Source organism: Sorex araneus, chromosome 4 (assembly GCF_027595985.1).
Source record: "Sorex araneus isolate mSorAra2 chromosome 4, mSorAra2.pri, whole genome shotgun sequence".
Classification (NCBI taxonomy): domain Eukaryota; kingdom Metazoa; phylum Chordata; class Mammalia; order Eulipotyphla; family Soricidae; genus Sorex; species Sorex araneus.
The window spans coordinates 196,649,954-196,666,381 of NC_073305.1; the positions used below are offsets into that span (position 1 = coordinate 196,649,954).

A 16,428-nucleotide genomic window follows, 5' to 3' on the forward strand; every position below is an offset into this window, starting at 1 on the left:
CCTACCCGCTGTGCTATAGCTCCAGCATCTCACCCGGAAACGTTTGTGAAGGAAAGACATTGTAAAGTATTTGACCTTTTCCTAGGCTACTGTTCAGAATAGTGAGTTAGTTTTCCAGCATCCTTTGGCTGGAATCAGGGGCTGTTTTCTGCACCGTTAGGAACTCATGGATGTGTCCTGCTCAAGATGGTCCAAAGGTCCAGCACACTCAGAGCATTCATGGTCTGCCCAGCTTTTGGGACCAGCTGGTTGATTTTACCTTCATTGTTATGAGATGCACTGGCAGTGTTGGGAAAGGAGCATCTTAGATACGCAGAGCATGTGCCCTACACCTGAAATACATCCTTGCCCCTAAACTTTAAATGTTTTAAATTATTTTTTTAAATGGGGGGAGGGCTGGAGCGATAGTACAGTGGGTAGGGTGTTTGCCTTGCATGTGGTCGACCCGGGTTCGATTCCCAGCATCCCATATGGTCCCCTGAGCACCGCCAGGAGTAATTCCTGAGTGCAAAGCCAGGAGTGACCCCTGAGCATCGCTGGGTGTGACCCAAAAAGCCAAAAAAAAAAAAAATGGGGGGAGAGGGGTTGGGCCATACACAGCCATTCTCAGGGTTTACTCCTGGCTCTGTGCTCAGGATCACTCCTGGGCTCAGGGGACCCTATCGGGTACCCGGAATCAAACTCGGGGTAGCTGCGTGCAAAGCCACGTGAATCTGGAGTTGGTTCTAAAGCAACTCAGAGGCCAGGGCAGATGTTGTAAAGAGCCTCAGGGTGTCCAGCTGCCTCCATGTGGACATGTGGTCCTGGAGGTGGAGCTTGTGCTGTGCTTCAGAAGCTTCCCCCAGGCAACCTTGAGACCTGGGTGAGATTATTTCCCTGTGATGATAAGGATAAGGGGGACAAGGTCCCCCCCCCCCCCGCCCCGCCCCGCCCCCAGAGAGAAGGGAACCCAACGTTGAGACAGCCTGCTTTGCGGGGGCAAGTGTCCTCTGCCTACGTCCCTCTAAAGGTCCGGTTCTTGCACCCATCCTGCCCACATCTAACCCTCATGTCCCTGCGAGGGGCGCCCCTGGCATCCTCTGGCGCAGGGTCTGCAGGGAGTGACAGGTTCGCGTGTGAGTAGAGACTGCCCTCTGGTGGCCATATGGAGGATGGCAGGGAGGAAAGCCGCCCCAGAGTGAGAGGCGGTATAAGGCCAGCGCAGGTTCCCTCACAACACACAGCACACAGCACACAACACACAACATGGGGAGAGGTGATTCAGGGACAGTCCTCTATGGCTCTCGGCTGTGGGACCATCACATAGCTTACAAATCTGTCTCTGCTTGCTCTTAGCACCTACATGGCCCCAGAAGCTCCAAAGCAATTGTGTGTGTGTGTAAGTATATGTGTATGTGTTAGTGTGTGACTATGTATGAGTGTGATTATGTGTGACTGTGTGCATGAGTTGTGCGTGGTGTGTGTGAGTGCATGTGTGTCAGTGTGTATATGAATGTGTGGTGTATATGAGTGTATGAGTGTGTATGAACGTGTAATTGTGTGTTATTGTGTATATGTGTGATTGTAGACGTGTATATGTGTGATTGTGAGTGTATGATTGTGTGTGTGGTTGTGTATGTGTGACTGAATGTGAGTTTGTGATTGTTAGTATATGATTGTGTTTGTGTGACTGTGTGTGACTGTGTCTGTGGGTTCTGAGTTTCAGCACCAAACCCTGTGTTCTCACCCGGGGCACCTCGCTCATTTCTAAATAATTTTTTTTAAGATCAATTTTTTTTTGTTTGCTTTTTGGGTCACACCCGGCGATGCACAGGAGTTACTCCTGGCTTTGCACTCAGGAATTACTCCTGGTGGTACTCAGGGGACCATATGGGATGCTGAGATTCGAACCCAGGTTGGCCGCATGCAAGGCAAATGCCCTACCCGCTATGCTATCGCTCCAGCCCCACCTCACTCATTTCTAGAAGCATTTTTTTCTTTTCTTTTCTTTGCTTTGCTTTTTGGGTCACACCTGGTGATGCTCAGGGGTTATTCCTAGCTCTTCACTCAGGAATTACTCCTGGTGGTGCTTCGGGAACAAATGGGATGCCAGGGATAGAGCCCAGGCCGACCACGTGCAAGGAAGGCAAAAGCCCTCCCTGCTTCACTATCACTTGGCCCCCAGTAGAAGCACTTTTGGGGCTCAGTCGGCTGCACCCGGTGACCCTGCCAGGTGTGTCAGGTTTTGCCACAACCTCAAGGTCGTCACCACCTCTGTGGGGGCGAGGATGTGCCTCAGAGGGGTGAGGCCCACATTCAGTCCTGGGTACCACGTGGCTCACATTCGCCCCCAACACTACAGGATGCGGTACAGAGGGAAGTGAACCTGAACTCTGAGCACAGCTGGGGTGACCCCTATAAAAATCCACCTCCGTGAGGGAGATGGCCCTGATCAGGACCTGGTCCCCCAAAAGCAACACCTGGCCTGTGTTCCAGAAGTCTCCGAGTGTTTGCACCCCCTGGTCTGGGTTCACTGCTGGGCTGGCTCCCTCTGGAGCAAGAGCACGGATTCTTATTTTAATTTTTGGTTTTGGGTCACACCTGGCAGTGCTCCACACTTCCACCTGGTTCCCTCCTGGTGGTGCTTGGGGACCATGCATGGGGGGTCAGGGATCGAACCTGGGTCAGACGCGCGTAGACAAGCGCCCTGCCTCCAATCCCAAGAGCACGAACTCCAAGGCTCCCGGTCCCCCCAGCGGGAGAGAGAACTCGCTTTATTGGAGGAAGAGCGGAGGCGGGAGGCGGGGCTAGTCCAGGGTGAGCTGCACAGAGGCAGGGACCCCACAGCTGGCTTTGTGCTCCTCGAACAGCTGCTGCAGCGCGTGCATGTAGAGCTGGTGGTAGTGGTCCACCTCGGCCTCGGTGGGCTGGCAGCGCCGGGGCACCGGGATGGGGCGGCCCACTGCGAGAGAGATGGCCGGTGGGCAGGGCTGCGGGGCACCCCCGCCCGCACCTGCCCAGCCCGGGACTCACCCACGGTGGTGATGGGCGCGGGCAGGGGCAGCAGGCCCCAGACGCGCGGGAAAAGGAGGCTGCGCCCCCAGAAGATGCAGGGGGAGAAGCCCAGGAGGTCCTTGAAGGCCTTTTGCGCCACATGCTGCCAGGAGCCGGCGGCGAAGCGCTTGAGCCGGAAGCTGTCGTTCTCCCCGAACGAGTACACGGGCACCAGGGAGGCCCTGGGGGCGAGAGTGGGGCGCCCCGCAAAGGGGACCCCCAGAGGGTTGCAGCCCCTCCCCCCACTCCTCCCACAGCACTCCTTGGGGCGCCCAAACATCTGAAAGAAGATTCTGGAAGAAAGGCCCTTGCAGGCTGGGATTTCCCGGAACAGGGAGGGTGGGACCTCGGCTGACATCACTGCACCAACACGTCATTCCTCAACGCCATCGGATGACGTCACCGCCACGCGGGTGGGGCTCCCCCCAGGTGCCTCCTCGTCTGTGAGGGGTTTCTCTGGGGCTTTCACTGCCCCCTGCGCTCCCCAGAGGGGCATGTGAGATTCACTGGCCTGGACGTGATGGGCGGGTGAGGGGGCGTAGGGTCCAGGGCAGCCTGAGGTGGAGCCAGCAGGTGGGAAAGGGATGAGAAGCTAAAACAAATGGGCGTTTCCCCAGGCGGACCCTGGGCTTGGAAGTGTGGGGGTTCTGTGGGCGGGGGTGGAGGAGCCCCGAGACCCCGGCTGGCTGATGTGTCTGTGCCACCTGCTGGACTCGTCTGTCTGGAAGGGCTTAGCCCCACTGTGCAGGTAAAGAAACACGCCAGGGGGCCGGGGATGATGCCAGGGAGTCTCAACTTGGACAAAGAACTAAGGGCTGGGTAGGGGTGAGGGTGGGGGGGGGTATGTGAGCGGGGATTATGCGCCTGGGAGGGGCTCGGCCCCTGGTGTCAGGATATGCTGCTGCACCTGACTTCGGGGCTGCCCCTGATTACCCCCAGGCCTGCAGGGGTCACCGAGCTCCGTGCCCACGGGGCATCAGTGCACCGGCTCAGGGACACGCTATGCTGCCTCGGGGACCCAATGCCTGTGTGCCCAGAGCGTCACCCCACTCCCACTCCCCCCTCGGTGTCCGGGGCTCACTCACCCGTGCCTCAGCGCCAGGCGGACGAAGCCTTTGCGTTTCCGCAGCGTCAGGCGGTGCTCCCCGGGCATTGCGTCCAGGGACTCCTGGGCGCCCCCCACCAGGATGACCACAGCCTGCCCCGGCTGGCCCTGCGACAGCAGGAAATCCAGGCTCTGGCGGCTCACGGGGCACAGTCCTGGGCGGAAGGGGACCATGACCGTCCATGGGGGGCCCTGGGCCCGCCCCACAGAGAACCAGGTGCGGCCCGGGCTGGTGCCCCGCAGGACAGGGGTCCCGCCTGCTCACCCAGGGCCATGATGTAGTCCCGGTAGACCGGCAGGCGGAAGAGGCTGGCCAGGGTGGCCACCGACGCATGCAGCCCCGGGAAGCAGCGGGAGAAGCCAGTGCTCTCGGTGGCGAAGTTGCAGGCGGTCCCCGTGCACATGATCCCGTGAGGGTGGGCGCCCATCACGTAGTTCCGGTCGGGGGGCAGCTCGGCCGTCTTCACCAGCTTAGCAGGGTCACACAACATGGGCAGGGTCAGCCCAGGAGGGAAGGCCGGAGCAATTGGACAGCGGGGACGGTGCTGGCCTTGCACATGACTGGCCCGGGTTGGCTCCGCGGCAGCCCGAGGGTCCCCCGGCCCCACCAGGATGATTCCTGAGTGCGGAGCCCCTGGGGGTGACCCCAAACCCAAAGCAAATAAAAAGGGCGTGATGGGGGAGGGCGCTTGCTCCTGACCTCCTGCTCCCCCGCCCCTGCAACACAGGCTCCGATTCCAGATGAGGGGGTGTCATGGGAGGGGAGGGGACAGATTCTGGAGGGTGACTGTCACCTTAATGGGATAATAGTCCCTTAGATGTTCCCAAATGATCCAGTTCTTGACCCACTTGGAGCTCCGGCCACCTGGGAACAGAGGGGGTGCGGGGAGCAGCTCAGGCTTGCTCACGGGGTGGGGGTCGCTCCATCCCCCCCCCGTGAAGGGAACAGCCCCAGCACTGTTGGGGTGTGGCCCCAAAGGACCGAACAAGACCCCGAGGGATGGGAGGAGTTCGGGGCGCCCCCAGCCGGACTGGCCCCGCTGCGCTCACCTCGGAGGGGCGTGTCCCAGTCCACGGCCAGCCAGAGCCCGTACAGGACAGACAGCGACCACAGCGGCGTGAAGAGGAGGAAGATGGCGAGGAGGGAGCAGCTCAGGCCTGCGGGGGCAGAGCAGAGGTGGGTCCCGCCACCCGGACACCGCCGCCCGCAGCCCGCCGGGGCTGCCCGCGCCCGCTCTCACCCATGAACAGGAAGGTCAGCACGAACTGGTAGGCACCCAGGGCGTCCAGAAACCACTTCCACAGGGACTTCTGGGGGGAGGGGAGTGGCCCTGTGGGGTCCCCCATCCCGACAGCCAATAGCGGGGGTCCAGGCGAACCGCGCTCCTGCTCAAGGGCGGCACAGGGGCCCTTGCAGCCGCCGGGCGCGGTGTGGATGGGCGGCCGCTGTCCACGTTTCTCCTCCGCCTGATCTTTGAACTTGCTCCGTCAGCCAGTGAGGGTGCGGCTGTGGGGGGTGGGGGTGCCCAGGGCTGACGGGGGAGATGACCCAGATTGGTCCCACCCCGCTGTGGGGGCCCCCTGAGACTGTGTGACCTGCAGCGACCCCCAGAAGGTGCCCCAGGCCCAGTGGTCTCTCAAAGGGTCCCAGCAAGGTTTGTGGGCTGTGGCCAAGCCTGGCGCTCACGGGGGCTCCTGCAGCCCCCCTCCCCCACACACCGGTGCTCTGGGCTCCCTTTCATTGCACCCCTGACCCCAAGACTCCCCAGCAGGCCTAGGTGGGCACTGGGGACCAGCAGTGCAGACACCAGGGCACCCTGGAGTGTGTCCACCTGTGACACGGGGCTGGGGTGTCACAGCAGTGGGGGAGGGGCCCTACCTGGGTGCAGCAGGAGGGAGAGCCCCCTAGCAGTGGCCACGGGTCACCCTGAGGCTCTCCATCCCCCAGGGAGGGTCCAGTCCCTGGGGCCATGGGCAGTTGTCTGGGGACTGAGGCGCCACAGAGGCCAAAAGGCCACCCCTGGCCCCACACACCGCAGGAAGAGCCAGAGGTGGGGGTGGGGCCCAATGCCCTGGGCACCGCAAAAGGCGCCCACTCCGACCCCTGACCCGTCCTCTCGCTGGCTCCGGGCTCTGCCTTCAGTGTCGCGGGGCCCCTGGGTCAGGCAGGGCTGGACCCTGGCACCCGGCAGGCCTAGACACCAACACAGGCATGGGGGTGCATGCTCAGGTGCCACAGGGGGCAGGGGCACCCCGGGAGGGTCCCGCTGGAGGTAAGAGCAGGAACTGGGGGTTCTGAGCCCGCTGTGCGCTCTGCACCACCAGGCAGAGGGACAAAGGGGCAGCGAGGCCTGGCAGAGGCGGAGGATGCCCCGGGGCTCACCGCTGGACCCCTCAAGGGGGAACCTGAGAGGTTTGTGACCCCAACTTGGGGACTCGCGGCCCAGCAACGGTGCCGGAAAGGGTGAGACGGGACTTTAGGGGGTGAAGTGTGGTTCCGGGGAGCCCATGGGCTGGGCATGGGGGTCTCGGTGTGCCTCTGGCACTCTGCAGGAGATGTCTGGCCGGGGTCCCCGCCCTCCTTACCCGCCAGCTCACCCCAGGGGCCCAGGGGCCCAGGGAGGGGACACGAGACCCACAAAGCCCCGTGGCCGGCCTGCAAGCTCATGGTCATGATGGAGGCTGCCTTCTATGTGGGTGCAGAGGCTCCGACCCCACCCCCGGGACCCTGTGACGGAGCACCCTGAGGTCATGGCAGGGAGCACAGGGTCGGGGTGCAGGTGCGGTGGCTGGGGAGAAGGGTGGGGCTCGGAGGCCAGGCCTGGGGTGGAGGTGAGTGGGGCGCCCCTGTAACCCCCCGCCAGGCCAGGGCCAATCCGGGGACACAGGGCGTCTGGGGGGGATTGTCACCTGCTGTCCCGTGAGTGTCTGCCCGGCTGCCAGGGACCCTCGCTGAAGGGCTGCAGCCGTGGAGGCGCCTGGGCACGGACGCGGGTCCCAGTGCTGGGGTCCCGGGGCTTCCTCTGTGCTGCACTCAGCTCGGGGGGCCATACGGGGTACCAGGGAATCCAACCTGGGTCACCGTGTGCCACGCAGATGCCCTCCCTGCCCTCCCCGCTGTCCTATCACTCTGCCCACACCTTGAGCACTTTCCCCCAGACCTGTCTCCGGGAGAGCATTTCGCTCAACCCCTACTCAGTCCACACAGGGGGGAGGGGGAGGGGGCCAGAGGGGATCTGGAAGGGGGTCAGAAGGTATGAGGGAGGGGGCCAGAGGGTGCTGGGGGAGGGTCCAGGGGGTATTGGGAGGGGGGTCTGAGGGTGTGGGGGAGGGGTCAGAGTGTGTGGGGGAGGGTCCAAGGGGTATTGGGAGGGGGGTCTGAGGGTGTGGGGGAGGGGTCAGAGTGTGTGGGGGAGGGTCCAAGGGGTATTGGGAGGGGGGTCTGAGGGTGTGGGGGAGGGGTCAGAGGGTGTGGGGGAGGGTCCAAGGGGTATTGGGAGGGGGGTCTGAGGGTGTGGGGGAGGGGTCAGAGGGTGTGGGGGAGGGTCCAAGGGGTATTGGGAGGGGGGTCTGAGGGTGTGGGGGAGGGGTCAGAGGGTGCCGGGAGTGAGGACCCAGAGGCACCCAGACTGGTTGCGCTTTCTCTGGTTTCAGGGCCACACCTGACAGTGCTCAGGAGCCCCCCCAGTTCCATGCTCAGGGGACCCTGCGGTGCTAGGGATGGAATCAAGGCTGCTCGCTGGTTTGGAGGGGCTCCTGCCTGGGAGGGTGAGTGTGTGGGGGTCCCGGTCCAAGTTCGGGTGCCTCTGGGATCTGGCTGCGGGCAGCTAACTGTGAGAGAGGCTCTCACCGCCTCTTCCTCCAGGGAGCTTTCCAGGAACAACCCTCCAGCTTCTCTCTTCTGGTGGTCCAACTAAGAATTAGATGCCAGAGCCTCAGGGAGGCTGGGCCAGTGGCCCCCGCAGGTGGTGCACCCCACCGGCCAGCCCAGCACCAGGTCACCCCACCACCGCACACAGAGAAGACGCCACCCAGAGTCTGGGAGGCTCCCAGCCCCCGCGGGGCAGGAGGCCGGGGCACCCCAGAAAGAGTCACATGCACGAGCGTTTACAAATCTCCTTTTACTGGGCAGGAGGCCAAGAAAATAACTTATCACACAGGGGATCCCCGGACCCCAATTTTCCCCTAAACAAACCTCGGGGCTGAGGGGGGCTGCAGGGGCCCCTGGGGCTTCCGGGGGGGCCTGGGCGTGGGACGAGACATTCGATCCCAGGCGCGTGGAGGGCTGGCACGGGGAGAAGGCACTGTAGGTGGTGGAGGACTTTGGGGTCAGGGGTCCACGAAGGACACCATGATGTAGCGTGTCCCCCGCGTGGTGGGCAGCCCCTCGTGGTAGTGGGTGAGCCGGCCGGGGTGCAGGAGCCCCCAGCCCTTCCTCGGGGACGAGACCACACAGTCGTAGCGAAGGAAACGGCAGCCTCCGCCCTGGGCAGGAGAGATGGCGAGTGAGGGGAGGGCCCGGGAGCCCGGAGTAACCAGGCCGCTGAGAGGGAGGGAAGGGGGCTTGGGGGCAGGGACAGGCAGCCAACAGGCGAAGGGCATGTGTGTGTGCATGTGTGCACGTATGTTTGTGTGCATGTGTATGTGTTTTTGCAAGGTTAAAACCCTGTTCCCGCCCGCCTCCGACCTGCCCTTCCTGCAAATGGGCTTCCCTGTTCTTTTCCTTCAGGAGCTGCTTCCTGGGGGGCCCTAGTCCCGCAGGGCTTAAGTCACCCCTTCTGAACTGCTGGTTTACTGCACAGACACCGCTGCGTGTCCACGGATGACGTGCGGATGTGTGAGCACACACACACGCAGGCATATGTGCCTGCCCGGCCCATGCACACGTCTGCGACTGTCCTGGGGCGTCTTGGCAGGGCCTGAAGGAGCCCGGGGGTGCCCGTGGTGGTGGTGGTGGGGGCGCACCTCATAGTCCAGGCCCTTGTGGTTGAGGGCGACGTTGAGGGTGAAGGTGGAGGAGTCGTGGTGTGGCCGCAGGGAGGGCTGCTCGTCCGGCCGGTAGCGGACCACGAAGTTCATCACCGCCCGGGTCTGTGGGGCGGGAAACCCGAGCTGGAGCGGGCAGGGCTGTGGGTGCCCCGACCCAGCCCGCAGGGGCAGCACTGACCTTGGTGTGGTACCCGGGGAACAGGCTCTCCGTCATGGGCCCCACGTAGGTGCGCAGCAGCTGCAGCCACTGGTCCTCAAAGCCCACCTGCTTCATGTGGATGTCCACGGTGGGCACGTTCTCGTAGCCGCCCGCCAGCCGTGAGTCCTGCGGGCAGTGGGTGCTGAGCCGCGCCCCCTCCCCACGCGGCGCGTGCTGACCGCCACGCTATTTCCAGAGTACGTGAAGACAGGCGGGTCACTCTCTCCCCGCCCCCCGGTGCCCCCTCCCGCCTGCAGGCCCCCTCCCTCCCTACCTCGTGCCGGCCCCCGGACCACTGCCCGAAGGCCTCCATCTCCTCCACCAGCTCGTCACACATCTGCTCCGAGAGTAGCGGGAACCAGTAGACATCGGGGCACGGCTGCGGACAGGGGCGGGGACACCAGGGCGCTGGGCAGGGTGGGCGCCCACAGAGGGGACCCAGGGGAGGAGACAAGCAGGACACAACCGTGGGAGCGGCAGGGCTGGGCCAGCATAGAGGGGAGCAGCCGGGGAGCCCCCCACAAAGGCCAGGGAGGTCCCGGAGCCCCGTGAAACGGTTTCCACTCTTTCACCCATGTCATTTCACCAACACGCCTGGGAGACGTGGGGGTGTGTGCATAAAGTGGGGTGCGGGGGGTGCTGTCTGCCGGCGGGAGAGGGCCTCACCTGTTCCACCAGCCCCTCCCCTTCGAGGGCCCGGGTGTAGTTCTCGTGGATGTATTGCTCCTTCCAGTCCTGCAGGGCGGGAAGGAAGCTTGGGGTGGGCTTGCTCAGCGACCTGTGTCCTCCCAGGCGCCCAGCCCGGCCACCCTCGCCCCCGGGGGTCAGAGCCTGCCCAGGACAGGTGTGTGCACATCTGTATCCGTGTGTGCATTTATGTGTGCATGCCTGCAAGTGTGCACGTGTCATGTGTGCAAGCATATTATGTGTGTCTGTGTGCATGGATGTCAGTGTGCATCTTATTGTTTACTTTTTTCTTTTTGGGTCAGCTCAGGGCTGACTCTGGCTCAGCACTCAGGAATTACTCCTGACGGTGCATGGGGAACCATATGGGATGCTGGGACTCGAACCCGGGTCAGCTGTGTGCAAGGCGAGTGCCCTCCCCACTGTACTATTGCTGCGGCCCCGAAGAATCTCTTATTTTTTTTTTTTTTGGTTTTTGGGTCACATCCGGCGATGCACAGGGGTTACTCCTGGCTCTTCACTCAGGAATTACCCCTGGTGGTGCTCAGGGGACCATATGGGATGCTGGGATTAGAACCCGGGTCGGCCGCGTGCAAGGCAAATGCCCTACCCGCTGTGCTATCACTCCAGCCCCATCTCTCTTATTTGTTTTGTTTGGGGGCCACACTAGGTAGTGCTCAGGCCTGACTCCTGGCTCTGAGCTCAGGGATCATTCCTGGCAGCGCTCAGGGGACCATCTGGGGTGTCCGTGTCGGGAATGAAACCCGGGTGGGCCAAGTTGCAAGGCTAATGGCCTCCCTGCTGTGCATCCTTTACTGGAAGGCTCGCTCGCTCCGAGTGTGGGTTCCCCACTCACCAAGGGATTGTCAAAGATCTGCCAGAGGTCGGGGTGCAGGTGGTCAGTGTCATAGCGGGATGTGGCCAGGAGGCGGCCGAACTCCTGCTGGTTGCTGAGGTGGAGGAAGATGCCCTGGGGGCAGGGGCGGGGCGGGTGAGTGGGGGCGGGGCAGAGGCGGGGCGAGTGAGTGGGGGCGGGGCAGGGCCCCTCCCAGGGGCTGTCACTCACCTTGTCCCGTAGGCTCTTGCAGAAGGCCATGTCCGGGTCGCTGTCGCTGCTGGAGAACACGTCTCTCTGGCGCAGCTCCGTGCGCAGGGTGTCGCCACGGATCAGGTAGGCCTGGGAGATGTAGGGGACGTTCCACACGCCCCTGGGGGGGACACGCTGCGGTCAGGGGGCAGTGGCATCCCGGCCCCCTGGGACTCTGGGGAGCGGGGAGGGGCAGCTCACACTCGCTTGCGCTGCACCAGCTCCACATAGTCCTCGGAGCGCGCGTAGTACTCGTCGGGGCTCAGCGCGCCCCAGAAGTTGGACCACAGCTTCCCGTGGCGCGACAGCATGGGCGCTATCACCTTCCTGCGGGCAGAGCGGGGTGAGGGGGAGAGGGGCAGGGGCGGGAGCGGGCGCGGGGTGGGGCGGGAGGGTGCGGGACCTGTTCTCCTCGATGAGAAGGCGCAGGGTCTGCGGGTGTGTGAGGACCGTGTCTGCGTCCAGGCTGAAGTAGAAGTCGCAGTCGGGGTCCTGCCGGCAGGCCTCCCTGGAGGGGCAGAGCGGCCGCGTGAGATGGGGATATAGGACTGGGCACCCTCTGGCCCGGCGCACTTGCAGAGCCGTGTCGGGGCCCGTGGGGATTGGGGGCTGCCTCCCCGACACTCACAGGCCCATGTCCCTGGCCTCCCCGGCGCTCAGGGCCTCTTCCGGCCCCACCAGCTTCACTGCTGAGAAATGGTCCTGGAGCTGCGGCCACGCGGCGGCCACGTGGGGCTCGTGGTGCACCTCCTGGGGACAGAGGGGGGCCAAGGCAGGAAAGGGGGCCGGAGCTGGGTGGGAGAGCCAGGCTGGTGCGGGGCAGGGACAGAGTGGGTGGGAGCTGAGGCGGGCAGGGCAGATGGGCTCTCAAGTGGAGGGGTGGGGGGGGGCGCGGGCGGGGCGGGGCAGGGGCAGGGCAGGGGAGCTGGGGCAGATGAGTTGGGCGGGGCTGGTGGAGCTGGGGGAAACTGGGCAGGGCGGGTATTGGGGGGATGGAGTTGGGCGGGGCAGGGCAGGCAGGAAACTGGGCGGGACAGGGGCAGAGCAGGGCGTGTGCGGGGCAGGGAGGTGGGTGGGACAAGGCGGGATGGGCACAGAGCTGGCCGGGGAGTTGGGGGAGCTGGGCGGAGAGCTGGTAGGGGCAGAGCTGGGCGGGCTGGCGGAGTAGGCGCTGGGTGGGGAGGTAGGTGGTCAGGGGCTGGGCGGGGCGGGAGATGGGTGGGGCAGAGGCAGGGGGCGGAGCAGGGGTAGGACCTGGGCAGGGCAGGGGCAGGGCTGGGCGGGGCAGCCGGGCAGGGCAGGGGCAGGGCGGGGCGAGGCGAGGCGAGGCGGGACTCACGCTGTTGTGCAGGAAGAGGGTGACCCTGTCGGGCGGGTAGTCGAGCGTCAGCAGGCGCTGCAGGAAGCGCGGCAGGAACGGGGTGGGCTGCTCCAGGAACACGGCCAGGAGCACCCGCGGCAGAGGCTGCAGGGCACAGGGGGGTTCGGGCACCAGCCACCCAGCTGCCCGGCCTGCGCCCCACCCCGCCTCCCTCCCTCCTCACCTGCCCCTCTGGCAGCGGCCTCCGGTCCTGCTCACAGAAGCCGCAGCCGCCCTCTGGGGTCCAGCCGTTGGGGACATAGTTCCCCAGGTAGTTGAGCTGGAGCTGGGGGGAGAAGGTGGGGCACAGGGGTCAGCAGAGGCCCCTCTGCTGCTGGCCGGGGTGGGGGGAGGGGTGGGGGAGGTGGGTTACAGTCCGGGCGCCAGGCACCTTGGTGGGGCCATTCCCGTGGACGACGACGGGAAGCGTGTCGTAGGCCACGTTGCGGATCCGCACGCGGTTGCGATCAAACTTCAACACCACTTCATCTGGGTAGAAAGGCGGGGCTTCCGGACTCCGTTCCCACGCCGGAACCCTCAGGCTCCCTCACCCCAGAATCCCACCGCGGGCCACGACTGCTGAGGCCCAGCCCAGCGCCATGGCCTGGGAACACTGGACCTATGTGCGAGACATACGAGCGCCGCCCCCTCCCACCCCCAGCAAGGCCCTCGGCAGATCCCGGTCGTACGTACCAGGCCCGGCAGCAGAGCGGGTGCCTCCCCCCGCCCACCCCACCCCACTCCAGGGCTGCCCTTCTCACCTAAAGCCCCGTTGAGGTTCTGAAAGATCCGGGACCTGTGATCCAGGCCGAGGCTGAGTTTCTCCTGGCAGGGGTGAGATGCTGCGGTTAGTGGGAGAGGGGCAGGGCTGGACAGGTGAGCCTGGGCAGAAGGAAAGCCCGGGAGGAAGGGCCGGGCCAGAGCCCCCGGGGCCCTGCAAGGTTCAGCAGGCACAGGACAAACGGTAAGGCGCAGCCCCATGACTCATGGGGGAACAGAACTGCCAACTCCTGTGGCGGCAGTCAGCCCTCCCGGCAAAGATGAGGCGGGCCGGGAAGGGGGGCGGGCCGGGAGGCGGCCGCCCACAGCCCTATGCGGCTCACAAGTGTTCCCTCTACCCCTGTCCACACACACCTAAGAGTTGGAGCATGTGTGCATGGGTGTGTGTGTGGGGGGGAGGATCTCCACACAGAGGGCAGGCCAGTCATGAGCGGCTTGGAGACTGCTAAGCCTTCAGAACTGCGACTTCTGCAAAATGGCACTGATGGGGTGGTGGGGGTGGATGGAGCGATAGGACAGCCTGAAGGGCGTTTGCCTTACACATGGCTGACCTGGGTTCGATCTCTGGTATCCCATATGGTCCCCCAGCCCCGCCAGGAGTCATTCCTGAGTTGCAGAGCCAGGGGTAACCCGAGCATTGCCGGGTGTGACCCAAAAACTAAAAAAAAAAAAAGTTTTGATGGTGTTTCAAGAAAGAAAATGAATTGTAGGGCAGTGGACGGGTTCAGGGGGCTGGACCCCATACACACAGGTCCTCGGGTTTGATCCCCCAAGCTGCACTGAGGGGATCCAGCAGCCAGACTATCTCTCCAGACCCCGACATGTTTGGGTTTTAAAAACTATCTAGGGTATTGTAACTACAACTCACGGTGAATCAATAAGTTGTTTTTTTTTTTTTTTTGCTTTTTGGGTCACACCTGGCGATGCACAGGGGTTACTCCTGGCTCTGCACTCAGGAATCACTCCTGGTGGTGCTCAGGGGACCATATGGGATGCTGGGAATCAAACCCGGGTTGACCGCGTGCAAGGCAAACGCCCTACCCGCTGTGCTATTGCTCCAGCCCCAATAAGTTTTTTTTTTTTTAAGTAAGAAAAAACTATCTGAGGTAGGGTATCTGAGGTAGGGTGAGACAGCACTTGACTTGCAGGTGGCTGGCCCGGGGTTGATGCCCGGCACCCCACAGGGTTTCCTGAGCCCCCAAGGAGTAAGACCTGAGCACCTCCGGGGTGACTCCAAACCCCAAACACAAAGGATGAAGCATCTAGAGGCGGGGTGGCAGTTTACTGCCCCACTTTTTCTCCTTCATCCTGTCCTCCTGCCCGCCCGCTCCTTCCTACCCGCAGTCCGGGGTCCAGGTAGAGGCGCGTGTAGAACAGCTGGTCGTCATCGTCATCCTTGTACTTCCACTGGCGCACAATGCGGTGGATGGTGGGGGCGAAGCCGATGAACCCTGCCGTGGGCAGGGATGGGTCGGCTCCTGAGGCTCCCCAAAGCTCCCCGCTCCCTCTCCGCCCGGCCCCCGCACTCCCACCACTCACCACCAGAGTTGAGGAAGCGCTTCCCCGTGCCCACCTCTGGGTACTGCTCGGCCAGCGCCCACTCGGGCCAGCAGAAGCTCTCGGCGGAGAAGAGCAGGCGGCTGCCGCTCTTCATGAACTTCCGGAGCAGCTCCGAGGGGCTGCCCGCCAGAACCACGTCGTAGCTGGGCAGGGAAGGAGGCAAGGGAGGGGGCGGCCACTAGGAACCTCAGTCTCCTTTCCAGTGTCCCCTTCCCTCCTTTCCCGGTGTGTCCCCTCACCCCTTACCTGTCCACAAACATAATGACCATATCGTCCCTGTCCGCGTACTTCTCCATTTCCTTCTTCAGCCACCGGACTTTCTGTCCTCCGCCCACGGTGCGGGCCACATCACCCCCTCGCCACTCTTGTCCCAGGCCCAGGGTCTGTCGGGGGTGGACCCGCGGGCCAGGCAGGTCAGCCGAGCTGGTGGGCCCTTCGAACCAGGCTCCCCGTGGGGCCCCAGCCCTCCAGTCTCAGCCCACGCCAGCGCGCGGAACCCGCATCGCTCGCTTACCTGCACGGTGTAGTTGAAGTACTCGGCGGAGCGTAGGAAGCGCCGGTAGCCCTCCGTCTCGGCAGTGGCCACGGTGATCACCAGCAGCTTGTCTGTCATCAGCCGGGAATGGGCCCTGGGTCCCCTCCCTCTGCCCCCGCTCCTGTCCCTTACCCGCCTTGCTTCGCCATTCCCTTTAATACTCGCCCCTCCGGGGCGAGATGGGGGTTGGCGGGGGACACCCTGAACGCGCCCCTCGAGGGCGGGATGGGGGGCGGCCAGGTCGCCAGGGGGAGCCTGGAAACCTCCCCTCCGGGTGGGAGCCGCGGACCCACGTGGCGCGCAGGGAGCATTTTCCCTCCACGGCGCGCCCTGGGCGCGCGCCGGGCCCGTGCCGGCTTCTCACCTGGGTTGACCGGGTCGCCGGCCCGGGGACGGTCCGACGTCGCGCTCGCGGGAGACGGCGGCAGAACCAGCAGCAGCAGCAGCAGGAGGCGAAACCCCCGGCCCGGGAGAGCCATGGCGGGGTCGGGGCGCCGCGGAGGGGCGCAGGGAAGGGGCCCCGGGCGCGACGCGGGCTCCGCCCTGGAGACGAGGCGCGGCGGCTGGGTCCCGGCGCCGCTCACCGAGCGAGGACTGTGCGGGGCGCGGGGCGGGGGTCCGGCCGGCGATCGGCCGCCCAGGAGGACTCTGATCGGGGTCAGCGGGCCCACGGGACACACGAGGAAACCGAAACTTGAGAGGGGAAGTGACCCTCTGCGGGTCCAGCGGGACGCGGAGGCGGGTCTTCGCCACCGCCCAGCCCGGAGTCGCCGGCGGAAAACCCGAGGGCGCAGCGGGGGCGCGCGGGGCGGGGACGCGGCGGCGGGCGGCGGGGCGCGACGCCCAGACGTCTGGGCCCGGGAGGGCGCGAGGCTGAGCCCTGGGCTGAGCGTGCCCCCACGAACGTCTCGGATTGCTAGCTCGGCCCTGCCCACTTTACTGGGTCCGGCCCATGGTCTCTCCTGCCCCAGGGACAAGCTCCGGGGGCGGGGAGGGGGCTTTGTGATCATAGCGTCTCCGGGAGGACCCCCCAAAATATGTTTTTCGCACCACCTCTTTAAAACACCTATTTTGGGGGGAGATGCACCAGAGGGTG

General features: G+C 64.4%; 2 protein-coding genes across 3 annotated transcripts; both read right to left on the bottom strand.

Annotated features, from left to right (window-relative positions):
• Positions 1-2,728: 2,728 nt before the first annotated feature.
• On the bottom strand, positions 2,729-5,889 carry MOGAT3 (monoacylglycerol O-acyltransferase 3). Its single transcript, XM_004620900.2, has 7 exons — positions 5,380-5,889; positions 5,189-5,296; positions 4,933-5,003; positions 4,404-4,608; positions 4,119-4,293; positions 3,013-3,215; positions 2,729-2,941 (listed from the first exon to the last, which is right to left on the bottom strand). Exons 1-7 carry the CDS (start codon positions 5,483-5,485, stop codon positions 2,787-2,789), a joined length of 1,023 nt encoding a protein of 340 aa, XP_004620957.1. The 5' UTR covers positions 5,486-5,889; the 3' UTR covers positions 2,729-2,786.
• A 2,355-nt stretch (positions 5,890-8,244) lies between these two features.
• PLOD3 (procollagen-lysine,2-oxoglutarate 5-dioxygenase 3) lies at positions 8,245-16,375 on the bottom strand. Of its 2 annotated transcripts, XM_055135067.1 has the most exons (19): positions 15,697-16,369; positions 15,312-15,403; positions 15,044-15,180; positions 14,777-14,940; positions 14,576-14,688; positions 13,219-13,282; positions 12,849-12,946; positions 12,642-12,743; positions 12,437-12,562; positions 11,726-11,847; positions 11,501-11,605; positions 11,299-11,424; positions 11,077-11,218; positions 10,867-10,980; positions 9,993-10,061; positions 9,601-9,705; positions 9,306-9,452; positions 9,104-9,229; positions 8,245-8,623 (listed from the first exon to the last, which is right to left on the bottom strand). In XM_055135067.1, the coding sequence occupies exons 1-19, from the start codon at positions 16,340-16,342 to the stop codon at positions 8,468-8,470; spliced, it is 2,754 nt and encodes a 917-aa protein (XP_054991042.1). In that variant the 5' UTR covers positions 16,343-16,369; the 3' UTR covers positions 8,245-8,467. The 2 variants fall into 2 exon arrangements, with proteins under 2 accessions (XP_054991042.1, XP_004620956.2); XM_004620899.2 differs by having other exon boundaries at positions 10,867-11,218; positions 15,697-16,375.
• Between the last annotated feature and the right edge of the window lie 53 nt (positions 16,376-16,428).